The sequence below is a fragment of the Gavialis gangeticus genome, unplaced genomic scaffold, assembly GCF_001723915.1.
Source record: "Gavialis gangeticus isolate Ggan-Ray unplaced genomic scaffold, GavGan_comp1, whole genome shotgun sequence".
Classification (NCBI taxonomy): domain Eukaryota; kingdom Metazoa; phylum Chordata; order Crocodylia; family Gavialidae; genus Gavialis; species Gavialis gangeticus.
Window position 1 is genome coordinate 135,162,044 of NW_017729024.1, and position 12,882 is coordinate 135,174,925.

The 12,882-nt window shown below is 39.4% G+C and overlaps 1 protein-coding gene across 8 annotated transcripts in view; it reads right to left on the reverse strand.

The window, feature by feature from the left end:
* Nucleotides 1-12,882, reverse strand: part of ERBIN (erbb2 interacting protein) — a 239,031-nt gene that overhangs the window by 15,230 nt on the left and 210,919 nt on the right. For 6 of the 8 annotated variants that reach the window (XM_019517772.1, XM_019517773.1, XM_019517770.1 and 3 more), the window contains 2 exons: nucleotides 2,019-2,162; nucleotides 969-1,100 (listed from right to left, as the gene is read on the reverse strand). In XM_019517772.1, coding sequence (XP_019373317.1) covers nucleotides 969-1,100; nucleotides 2,019-2,162 — 276 coding nt within the window. The remainder of the gene's footprint in view (nucleotides 1-968; nucleotides 1,101-2,018; nucleotides 2,163-12,882) is intronic. The other 2 variants (XM_019517776.1, XM_019517777.1) reach the window with 1 other exon arrangement.

Below are 12,882 nucleotides of genomic sequence, written 5' to 3' on the forward strand. Positions count from 1 at the left end.
CCCCCCCCCCCGCTCCATGTCTGGCTGCTTGCCCCCTCCCGCCTGGCTGCTTGCCACCCCCACAGGAGTACACTTAAGAAGGAGGCCACCAGGGGTACAGTTATTAAAAAAGGCTGAAAACCCTGCTCTAAAATATGTCACACTGTTTCAGTTGGGCTGCTTTCTAAACTAGAAGTAGTGCAAGTAGGCAAAATAATCAGCCTGCCTACAACACTGTACAAACGTAGCTACACTATTTCTGATTTTGGAGGCAGTCTGTGTGAAGCAATGCACACAGTACTTGGGGCTGATATTTCCAGGCACAGTGGGCACTTTTACACATGCTCTGGGGATGGAGCGGCGCTTTAATTAATTTAATTAAAACGCTGCCACATCTTGTGTATCAGCATCCCTGCACTTAAAAATGGCAGCAGGCATGCTTGACCTTTGAAAAAGCTTTAGTTCAAATGCCCCTACCACCATTTTTAAGTGTAGGGATGCTGATACACGAGACTCAGGAGGCTGCTGGAGCGCGGTAATTGCCGCGATTAACTGAGTCTACTCCAATGTGCTGGAATTCCAGCATGTCGGAGCAGCCTTCATGTTTGTGTATGGGCACCCAGTAAGTTTACTATACAGGCCTGGCCCAATTTTTGCCACAGCTTAAGTGCTGACATATTTTTAAAGTATCACATTTATTTGTTGCTCTAAGATTGCATGACATATTTAGGAGCCCCTGTGTAACACAACCTCCTTTGCTGCAAGATCTCTGCTTATTAAAGCTTTGCCTTTAACTTCTGTCACCAGGATCCAAATCAAAACACTCCTGACAACTATTTCTCCATTGCTGTGATTGCCATATTATTTATCATTTCACTAGGAACACCTGAGTGAAAACCAAATCCTGCTTTTCATTTAAAAACAGCTGACCAATTTCAAACTGTACTATTTGTTTCACAAAGGATGTAGGTTTTCATGTAGTTTATTACCTGTATAGCTACTTTCTTCATGCTGTCTGGTGGAACATCTTTGAGACTAAGTGTGGCAGTTGAATAGGCTGGCTGTCCTGAAATGAATACTTCATCTTGGCCTTGGTCTCCTGGAGTTGATGCCTGGGGATGCTTTAAATAGGATAGAAAAAGTAAGCATGTATTTCTTCAAATTAACAAGATGACTAAAAAAAGTCCTTAAAAAGATTAAAATAAACTTCTGAATCCCTTTATTTTCATATGTTTTTCTTGTACAGATGCTAAGTATATCATCATTTGAATTTATGCAGAGAACTTAAATTCTATCAGTGCTGCCATGCTCGTGACTTAACCCCAATTTTTAAGATTGAAACTGCTGAAACGCTTTGGCCAAAAACCAATATAGGTAGATTCATGAGAAAAGCCAACAACATTTCCATGGCTGACATACAAGTGTTAGTCAGATTAAGGCAAGTCTGTTTGACTTTTCTGCTAGATTAAGCAAACATACCATTATTCAGACCACTCAGAGTTGAGGATTTATTTCCTGTTTTTCTTACTGGCTAATATAAAAATTTAATTTCCTTAAATGCCTTTAAACATCTTTAAAAATGACATGCTAAACCACAATTTTAAAAAACCCAAACAAACAGCATAACTATATTTAGTTATTGTATCCCTTCTCAAATCTCTGTAAAGCTGGATCAGATTCAGAAACAAAGGAACATAATTTATTGTTTTAGCTAAGGAGAAGGGCAAACCAGAAAATCTAGTTACGCATAATCATTTGCCTATGAGAGCCAATTAGAAAACAACATTTCATTAGCAATATAGTAAGTGAAAAAGCCTACTTGTAAACAGGATAAAACATATGAACTTAAGGCAGTTCAAGTGGTTGGGTTTAGAACTATGAACTCCCACAACACAAAATGTAACTACTGTACTTTATAGTTAGGACAATATTTTCCATATACAAGGTGGCAAAACTATTTAACAACTGATTTAAAAAACAAACTTCAAGGCTCCTTTTTCCCCGTTTACATATTGCAATATCCTACAGTAGGTACTCACACGGACAATGTGCACACCAGAACCTCTTCCGTCTGCAACACTCAAGGCAACACTACCCTGGCTGCCATGCAGATCCCTAGAGCTGCCATAGTGAAAGCTGCTAACTGCAGCATAATTGGAATTAAAGGACCTAGACAGCATGCTCTGAATAAAGAAGGGACAGATTTAACACAGAGATTAGTGCAGCATGCACAAACCACAAGACATGTTATACAGAGACCAATACAAACACATATTCCATGTCATGCAAAAATAAATACCATGCAAACAAAGAATTGACATTGCCACTGTGAAGTGCAGAGAGCAACTCAGTGACATTATTTATCACAGTTGACCTTTATTTAAAATCAACATGCAACCTAACATAGTGCACACACAAAATTACATGTAAAGTTATTCACATGTATGTGCGCTCAGGAAAACAAAGCTGCTTTATTTATCTAAACTGTCAGATTAAGTATGCACAATATATGATGTGTATATGTTGATGGAAATTAAAACCTGATAGCCAAGGTGCCTTTCAGAGCCATTGTTTTTTTTTTTTTTGACTTTCAATGATGTTTAGTACAAATAAAAATTTCTCCAACAATTGAAGTTTTATGTTTTTTTCTTTTGTTTTTTGTACCCTACCAACAGAACAGGAACATATTATCAGTGTCTAACATGCACTTCAAGATGTATTTTATTGAACAAATAGATTCCACTCTTAGACAGCACTAACAAGGACCTCCTAGGCCATGGAATTCAATCTCCCAGTACTGCAGAAAACCCAACAGGTAATGTACGTTTCAGAATATTTTGAGGCAATTGTTTTTGAGCTACACCACCTTGCAACACTGACAAGGATTTCAAAAATAAAAGCAGAAGGAACATCATCACCTTGCAAGCACAGATATTTATAGTTACAAGGGCAAAACAGGGACACCAAAATAAATGGAAGAAAATCCCCAAATTATTCAAATTAACAAATGAACTAGACCTATTATTTCAACACTGACACAGAAGCCACAGCATGATATTACTGCAAACAAAGTTACATTAACAACATTACAGGTAAGCTATAAAATGTCAAAGAGAGGAAGTTTTGCTTGTTCCTATAAAATTTCTTTAAGTTATAATATCGTTGGATGGAACTATTATAACAAGTCTTATGAGAACTCACTGCTTGCTTTTCTTCACCACACAGAGTACTACTTTTCTGAATGCACTTCACCAGGTAGACTATACTGACCATTTCAGGGCGAGGCACACACAGTGGAAGAAAACTGATGCAGGTCAGCTTTCATCCATAGGGCAAGAGCATATATATAGGGCAGTTCCCACAGAGCAGCTAACATACTGCCCCTTGTTAACTTTGTGGTAATTTGCTGCGTATGACCATATGGTCAGATTAGACATGTTTAAACTACAACAGCCATAAGCAGAAAAAGTCAACAGGCATTCTTCTCCATGCGGGATACTCCATCTGGGGCCACTAATCATTGGAAAATTCTAAAAAAGTTATACTCACTCAAGACTACCTGGGTTTTTTCTGTTAGCACTCACCTTGGCCTGCTGGCATGCTCTTTGAGTTATAGAGACTTGCGGTAAGTTTGCCTCAATTTCCTCTTCTGTCACCTATAACGTATTTCATCAGAACCATCTGTCAGGTGACAGATGAGGAAATCACAAGCCTAGTGACTTGTACAAGCATTCAGCTAAATATCTAACAGTACTTTACCCTCTCAAAATTGCACCCATAGTCTCTCTCTCTCCAGTAACCATGCTGTTGGGATAAAGTAGGGAAACAAAGGCTCCCCAACTCTGGGTTCTGGCTAAGGGACCTTGAATTAAACCAACTAAAGATGTTGTTTCTCAGTCCCTCAGGGCTTCAGACTGCTTCCTACTCTACCTCTTAAAGGAGTGCTCTCTCATTAGTCTTGTTACTCTTCCTCCTTAATTGCACTACCAGCTCCCCTGAAGTCTGTTACCTCTCAAAACTAGTCTACCTCTCTGAGCTTCCTCTAAATAGCTCCTCAGCTTCTCTATTTTATAGGCTCTCTTTACTTCCATTAGGTCCAAGTAACAATGTCATCTCCCACTCTTTCACTACCAGCTCCTGGACTCTTATGAACCCAACAGTACAGTGTCAGTAAAGTTAGGCTTCCTACCGAGGGCACCTGATAAATTAATACCACAACCTGCAGACAGTTTCTTTCTCTGCCATACTACTTGCTTCCCACAGAGTCACAGGAACCATCTGTTCTCCTTCCCAGCCAACCCCCAGTTCCTGGGCTCTCAGCCTCTTTAGACCAGTATCTACCAAAAGTAATCTGATCTAAGATGGCCAGTCCTAAACTCTTAGAAGGAACAGCAAAGAACATTTTGGACTAAGGACAATAGACTGTGTAGCCCTCAGATACGGCACTTTCTTCTGCTAAACCTGGGAGTACCATTCTGATGGGAAGCATAAAATGGAAGAGAAGTGTACATGCTGACAACACGCAAAACCAGTTACCCTTCTTCCCCAAGTAACTTGTCCTTTTCAAAGTTGTCTGTGCATCTATCCAACTGCAGGAACCTAGCAAACATTCCAATGCCCCAGAAGGAGGAATTAATTCTAATTAAGTAAAAACGTGTCTTTCCAAAGACAACATGAGACCCAAGTAATGAAAAAATATAGAACTGTGTGAACAGAAGTCCAGGTAGTAGTCTTGCAGTTATGGGAAGCTAAGGAAACATTGTAGTAGACAACCAATGTTGTCTCTCCCAACAGATAAAAACAAGCCCGGAAGATACTATCATCATAGTTAAGACAAATATTCATCAAATTATCTAAATGATTTCACCCTACTTCTTCTATATCAAGCTCCAATAAAACAACAAGAATAAGAACAACAATGCTAGCAAGAGATCAAGAACAGGTTAAATAGTTGAATTAAATAAAGGAAGAGTTTGCTGATTAGCTGCCTTGGTTAAGTGGAGGTTTGACTGAAAGGAAGAGCCAGCTCAGTAGCTTCTTAGAGGTACCAGGCAGATGAAAGAAATCTTACCTATACCTATGCAACATATATTCTGCATTGCAATATAGGCATGCATACCCTCCAAACAGAAACATGTAACACATTCATGTGCTTTCAGAATCAGTGGCAGTGTTCTGTCCTTCCTCTACAAGAGCAAGACTTGCACATCTGGTGCAAATGCAACAGGCTCCTTTACCAGGAACTTCCATGTCTATGCAAGAACTAGACCAATGGTTCAGGAGTAGGGGGGCTGTGAGCAGGTTTCAGGGGGCCCGCCAAAATAAACCCAAGAACAGGTGTCACTGACATGGCAGAATCCCCAGCACACCTGCCTAGTAGCAACTCTAGCTAGCAGTGCCTCACCACCCACTGTCCCCCATGGGCTGCCCAAGTCCCGGCCCGCACCCAGGTAAGCGCAGGCATGGCTGCTGCCCCAGGCACACCCAGGGCACCGGCTGGGAGCCAAGGGGGCTGGCAGAGCAGAGCAAGGATTGCACACCCCCAGCAGCATAGGAACCATACACACTGGGGAGTGCTGTGTCCCTGCCCAGCCTGGCCTGGCAGAGTGCTTGGGTGAAAGTTTCCATGCCCTCAAATTCTCAAGAAGGGAAAGCACCACTGGGGTCCCCCCAGCCCTGCCCTGCCCTGCCCACCCCTATATACAAAGCACAAAAGAGATTAAATTTTAAAGGGGTTATTATATATCTATATCTATCTCCCCATCTCTTTCATTCTCAGCTTAACACCCATTTATGTGGTTTGGAATTTAAAGGAAGAAACAGTTCATCCCATCCACATATGAGCATTTTTCTTCTTAATTTTCCTCACAGGCTGTGCTCTGCATTAGTACCTTTCCTGGAAGAGCCAGAATTGCTTTAAGAAAGTTAAGAAGTAGGTCTTTTTTTTAAATGGGGAAACTGAGGCACAGAACTTTTCAAGGAGCTTTCCCAAGTTTACATAGAAACCCAATGACGGAGTTGGGAACAGAGTTTAGATTTTCCACTCTGTTTCTTAACCTCATCACTGTTCCCCCGTGGTGGAGTGCGGCCTGACCATGACTCGTCAATATGTGTTTAAGAAAGTGTTAAGCTTGTCTAATGCGAGCTTCACAACATGTTAACAGATTTTTAAACATCCCCTATTTTCTAAATCTAAATATGAGCAGTATGCATGAATGAATGTTAGCTGGAAACCTTACCTGGGAAGAAAAATGCTGTTCCTACTGTCATCTCCCATATCTCAGAAGTCGATAGGAGTGACTCTTGTAGTCTTTTTTGTATTTTTATTATCCTTTTATTTTTCTATTATGCACTATGGGTGTGTGCTTAATTGTATAATTATCATTTTAATACAGCTATGAATCTACTGAATATGCAGAAAAACAGTTGTGCCTCAGGTGGGTCATGTAGGTTTTATAGCTTGCTGGGGGGGTGGGGGGGAGAGGGGTTCAGAGATCAGAGATTTTGGTTCTGAAGGGCAGGTCCCTCCATGTCTGTCCACGTGCACATTCCAGGGAGAGATGCCTTCCCTAAAGCAGTGATAGTGCTTATGGGCTTATGATGTCAGGGAGAGAGTACCATGAAACATACTCCCAAATCACCATGTTTTCATAGCGTTGGAGTGACAGTCCAGGAAAAATGCAAGAGGATTTTTTATGGCTGACCCTTTATTGGACTAAATGTATAGATGGTAGAAACACACAGGATCTTTCCTACGCTCATCTATGTCACTTCCTGCAACTGGTCCAATGAAAGATACCACCCACAAAAATACCTGCTGTATCTTTTCATTTTTGTTCACTGAGTCCTGACTGGGGTTAGAGATGGTGCCATTATAAAAAGTGTGCAAGGTCACAGGCATAAATATTTTAAGGTTACTTAAACTAAAACAACGGCTGGTTACAAGAGCCAACAAGAAATTCTCAGAAACGAGGCAAGAAAATGTCCCCAAGGTATCTGCTACACTTCACAGAAATAAAGAACAGAGGCATTTCGGAACTAAATTCTTCTTCTTCTTCTTTTTTTTTTTTTTTTAAATAACCTTGGCTCCAAATATGGGCCAATAGGCGTGGCTTCCCTTAAAGATCCCTACAACTTGGAGGCCCAGATGGTATACTTCCATAAGCATGAATATGCAGAGAACACCTTAAAAGCAAGTCAAAATCTATTTTCATCTTAATTATAAATGAAATAACTTTAAAAAGTGAGAGATGAACTATTTATAAAGACAGATGTTTTAATTATGATCAACACATACATTCTTTATCCTAATCCCTAAATGTCCTAAGGAACTATGGCACCATTGTCTGTGAAATTATACTTCCATAATTCAGTCTTTTAGGGATAACAGAACTAGTCCTACAGTATAAGCAGATGTAACAGCTTCATTACTATCAAGGGATACTGATATAAACTGTTACAATCCAACTGTTAGGTATGGGCTATTCTGTAGTGATAGAAATGTAGCAAGACTTACAGTTTTAACACTGCTTCAGTCATTTCAAAGCTGAGGCAGTTTAATTCACTTGTATCACTACAGGACCAGGCAGGCGCAAGAAATATTGTAACTGCTCATGTGTACTGCCAAGCAGCACCTCCTACTCCCATTTTAAAGTGGTTAAAATGTATGTTTATCTATGCTATTAGCTAGTCTAATCCACTGTTAGTATTATTCAAGTGCACCTCCACCACTCATGTGCTAATATAGATGTTCTGTTCTACTGTTATTTTATATCAAAAGTGAAAATTATACAATTGTGCATGTTTTAACTTTCACTTTGAAGTGCAGAAGCATTTTGAAAAAGCAAATTTTGAAAAGGGCAACTTTCTGAACCACAGAGCAATTCCTGGTTTATGGTCAGGCATTTGGTGGAGTTCAATTTGGATTCAGGTAGATAGCATTTTCTCAACTCTGTTTATGTCACTGGGCGATGTTAAGGGTCATCTCATTTCTAATATTTTGGAATTGGGAGAAAATAGTTTCAGACCGAACAGAGAACTGGTGTTCTTCCTTCTAGAACCAGTTTTACTGAAATTCTCCTAATTAGTCCAAACTGGGTTGCAAGTGAAGAAAGAATAAAAATATAGGTGAAATACTACTGTGATAGTATTTACACTTATTTTAAGATCGAAAATTATGTTGAAAGAGCATTTTACAGCAATCTCTGAAGATAAGCATATCTAAGCCATTTAGAGTCCATTTATCTTCAGAGAGGGGGGTTAAAGGATTTCACTGTTAATACCTACAAAGAAGTTAATGGATAGCTGATGTGTGTAAGAGCTTTGCCTGCCATGCTAACATTGTTCACTGCTTCTTTTAAATTTTCCCATATGCCTAGATCCACCCCTTGTCTCTTGTTGTATTATACTTAGATTGCAACCTCTTTTGTGCAAGGACTTTGCTTTTATACAGGTTTAGCACATAAGTGTCTATGCATGCTATGGTTGTATTAGAAATAATCATTACCAGCATCATATTTTTTTCTTTTCCGGTACTATTGTAATTGGAAGTATGCATCAGTCCTAAGAAATCATAATAGCAGATTATCTGATGATACATTAACAAGTGTTCATTGTTGGAAAATAAAGTTGAGGCATTCTCTCTCACACTATAAAAGTAACATGGGTATATAAAAATATTTCTTTAAAAGAGAAAAAAGGAAATGTGCCATAAATGTGGAACCTACTAAGTTTAATTTTCACTGGAGAAAAAAATTGAACACTTTATTCAGATTGGAAATCTACTCAGAACTAATCTGTATATGAACGACAGTCTACTTTGCGAGTTTCAGTGACGCCCTAAATTTAAGTCTCTGGCTCATAATTTGTCATTTTATGCTCTAGTTTCATTTTCATACTAATTTTAAGAGGATCTTTTTGAGGCTAGATAGAATTAGGGGGATGGAAAAGAAACAAACAAGAACAAAAGAGAAAGGACAAGGATTGTGTCAAGCTTGTAAGCATCAGAACACCACAACCAATTTATTCTGAAATATTTTAAAATTACTATATCCCTAAGTTTATTAAGTACTTTACTGTTGAAAAATGACTGTCAACTGGACAAGGGACTTCACAAATCCTTATAACTATTTAATGTATACAAGGTTCCCTGTGGTTCACTACCAACCCTACCATTCCATAATTTTTAAAAAAAATTAGTCATTTGTAATTTACTTTGAAATTTAGAAGCAGAAGATTTAAGTTTAGGTGTGTATCATTTCACGTTGTTTAATTCTTACTAAGTATTCTTCAGGAGGTTATCTTGTCAAAGAAAGAAAATGGTAACAACATGAGTAAAAAATGTACAGTTTTCATGCCTGCTGTTGCAAACACTTACATATGTGCTTATCTTTAATCATGTGAGTACATGTACTATAATTAATGTGATTATGCAGATGTGTAAAATTAAGTTGCATGTACATGTTTGTAGGATCAGGTCATGTGAACCTGCAAAGTAAGAATCACGTATTGTGAACCCACAAATTAAGTGACATTTTTAAAAGATTTTAACAAATAGTTTTTTCAGTAGCCTGTGCAAATGGATATAACGAAACAGAGAACTGTGACTGTAATTTTAAAATTCGAAATGTCTGGCTGAAAGCTATACAATATCATGGGGGATGGGAATACCATATATCATAATCCAAAGAGTTGTCAGAAAATACCTCAGGCCCTGATCCTCCAAAAATTTAGACCCATGTCTAACTTTGTGCACAAACAGAACTTTCTTGAAGTATATAAACAGCCTTCATAAGTGGAAATACACAGGTGCTATACGGATGCAAATTATTTTTACAAAGAAACCACATTTAGTACCAACTTCCAGCCCTATATTCCTAAAATCAAATTTCTAAATCTATACCGAAGCACCTAAATCAAACCTTATTACCAGTCTAATTAGCAAAAGGTGCTGAACACTTTTTTTTTCTTAAAGAAGATTTAAGAGACTAACTTTATGAGTCCATGTTTGAAAGTTTTGGTCTTTTTTATACGTAATATGGGGAAAGTGGTTCTTTTATGATGTGAACATAAATTACTATTGTTAATTATTCAAGATTAAGTCCAAAACTGAGATTCTATGGAAGCTCATAGAATATTTATTTAGGAAGGTGCTAACCAAGGTCAAAGAATAAGCCATTTCCAGTGGACATACTAGTAATAAGATGCATGTAAAGGGTCTAAAGACAGGGACACATATAAAGCAGGACATTTAATTTCAGATGACATCGGAGCTGAAGACGAGACATATGCCTGATGAGTTCCCAAGAGATCCACACACAAAAATGCCATGCACGGAAAATGTAGAGTAAGGCCACAAAATTGCTTTTCTCTAGTCAGTGTATAACCAAGCATATTTGTACCATGTCTACTGCAGGTATTAATCATCATTTTAGTTTATAGATGGAAACTCACTCTCTAGTGTGCCAAAGGGTATGGACTTGATATCAGGTTGATAGTTCAACAAGTTCTTATAATGGGACCTTCCAAAAGTAAAATAGAACACCACACTGGCATCCTGTGAAGTCCATTTAATAATCTATAAATTTAAAAGCTAGTGAAAAGAGTAAAGGTTTTTAAATGGAATAAAGCTTAATCTGCGCAAGGAGCTACAAATAACAATAACAGGCTAACAGTCAAATACCTTTTGGAAGCTCATATACACATGTGACCACTAGAGAGCAGCTCTACATTATAAGGGAACCTTTCGTTTGCACCAACAGTAAAACAAATTGTGGTGTGATGGACAACCAACCTACTTGCACTGAATATTCCACGTCTTTCTGTTGAGAAGTTCTACCCTCTAAAAAGTTTTAAGAATCAATCTTACTTGGTTTCTGTGTGACATTTTCAGAGTACTCAAATATGGTTAAAGCATACACCATATTATATCTTGCAAAGGTCTGGTTGCTTAGATGGAGTCCATCATATATGTTTCACCTGCTGGCCACTGGGGGTTTTTTTGACCCCTTACTAATGCAAACTAAATACCTGAAAATGCTTTCCCCTTTATATCACCAGACAAAAATAATCAGTCACTAGACAAAGTATGAATTAGCTCCACCGCTATTCACATCACAAAATCAGTCTTTGATAATTAAAAAATGTTTAAAATCTGTTCTGATAACTGGAAGTTTTGAACTACTGGACTATGCAAGTTTGAGAAGGAACCCTACAAAATTCATGGAAACATGTAACAAGGCTAAATATGGAGAGTCAAAAAGCCCAAGACTGAATTGATTCAATCTTCACAGGTTAATCTAAAATTACCTACATTGAACTGACAAGTAAGTGAACAGACATTCACTTTTGATTCCTGAAATGCAGCCACATATCTGCAGTGGCTCAGGTCAGAAGCCAAGGGGCCCTGGAGCACTCCTCCTTGCACGGCTGGAGCAGATAGCTTGGACCAAGGTTTGCATATGTTTCACCTGCTGGTCACTGGGTTTTTTTTCAACCCCTTACCATGCAAATTAAATACCTGAAAATGCAAGAAGAATTGTACCATACCATTCTACCAAGAGAAAAACAATCTACGGTGTTGTTTTAACATGCTGAGAAAAGGGATGAGACAGACATGAAAGGGGGAGCAAGCTTCTTTTCTACACAGATTCATATTCATAAGTGATTTGGAAAGGGGGGTAAATCGGTGGCTAAATTTGTGGATGCCATCCTGTTATCCAGCATGTTAAAAACCAAACCTAACTGTTAAGAACTGCAAAAGGTGTTGTATATCTGAGTGAATGGGCAACAAAGTGGCAGATGCATGTAGGAAACAATAACCTTAGATGTACATACCCAACAATTAGAGGGGCAAGGGACAGCTGAGGCAGGGCCTGCATAAATACTCTTCCCCTTGGCATCCACTCTATGCCACTATCAGGTACAGAGTGGTTGGCTAGATCAGTGGTTCTCAACTCGGGACCTGCAAGCATGTTTCAGAGGATCTGCCTGGCTTGGGGAGGAGCCATCTCAACTTCCTGGGGCAGAGGCAAGTGCTGAGGAAGAGGTGAGGCAGCAGAGCGGCAGAGGTGGGCCCACACCACTCCACCCCACAGCCTCCATCTTGTAGCCAGCGCTGTGGTCACGTGGGCAAGGCTCCATACTGCTGCTCAGGTAAGTGGGGACCCAGGGCCCCCCGCCATCAAGTCCTGTTTGCTGCACCCAGGACCATGCATGCCAGGGTGGGGAGCCTCAGGAAGAAAAAGGTTGAGAACCCCAGGGCTACACGAACCTGTGGTATGACCCAGTATGGCAGCTCTTATACTGTTATTGTACATCCTCAAAATCACAGTATCTGAGCGCCTTTCAGTATTTTAAACAGTGCTTAATAGCTTTCAAATGCAGTTCACTCTGTTAAAACTATTCCCAAGAAGTCAATCACACAAATAACATATTACAAATGCAATGTACTGTTTTCCTCAGGAAGAGTTAGGTTTTTTCCTTTTGTTTAATGCAGCGGCAGGCAATTATTTTGGGTGGAGGGCTGCTTACTTCATTTTGGCAAGCCACTGAGGGCTGCATGACAGGCAGCCAGGGGCAGATAAATATTCATTTTCTAAATTTTTTAGGGGCCCCATGGGCTGGATAGAATGGCCTGGCGGGCCGCATCTTGCCTACCCCTGGAGTGGGTGCTGACAAAGTCTAGTGGGTGCTGACCAACGCAGAGGTAGCTTACTGTTGGCTCATGAATGCTTTGGAGGTGTTTGATGTATTGCTAGTTCATCAGTTGTTTACTGCCCCATTGTCCAGGGGCCCAAGTTCCTACTCATTAGCACCCCACACTCTTATTTGGGTAGCCTATAGCAATGTCCTTACATAGTGGAAATGCTCTGAACAACTCTTGAGTCATTTGCTCCAAAGAAC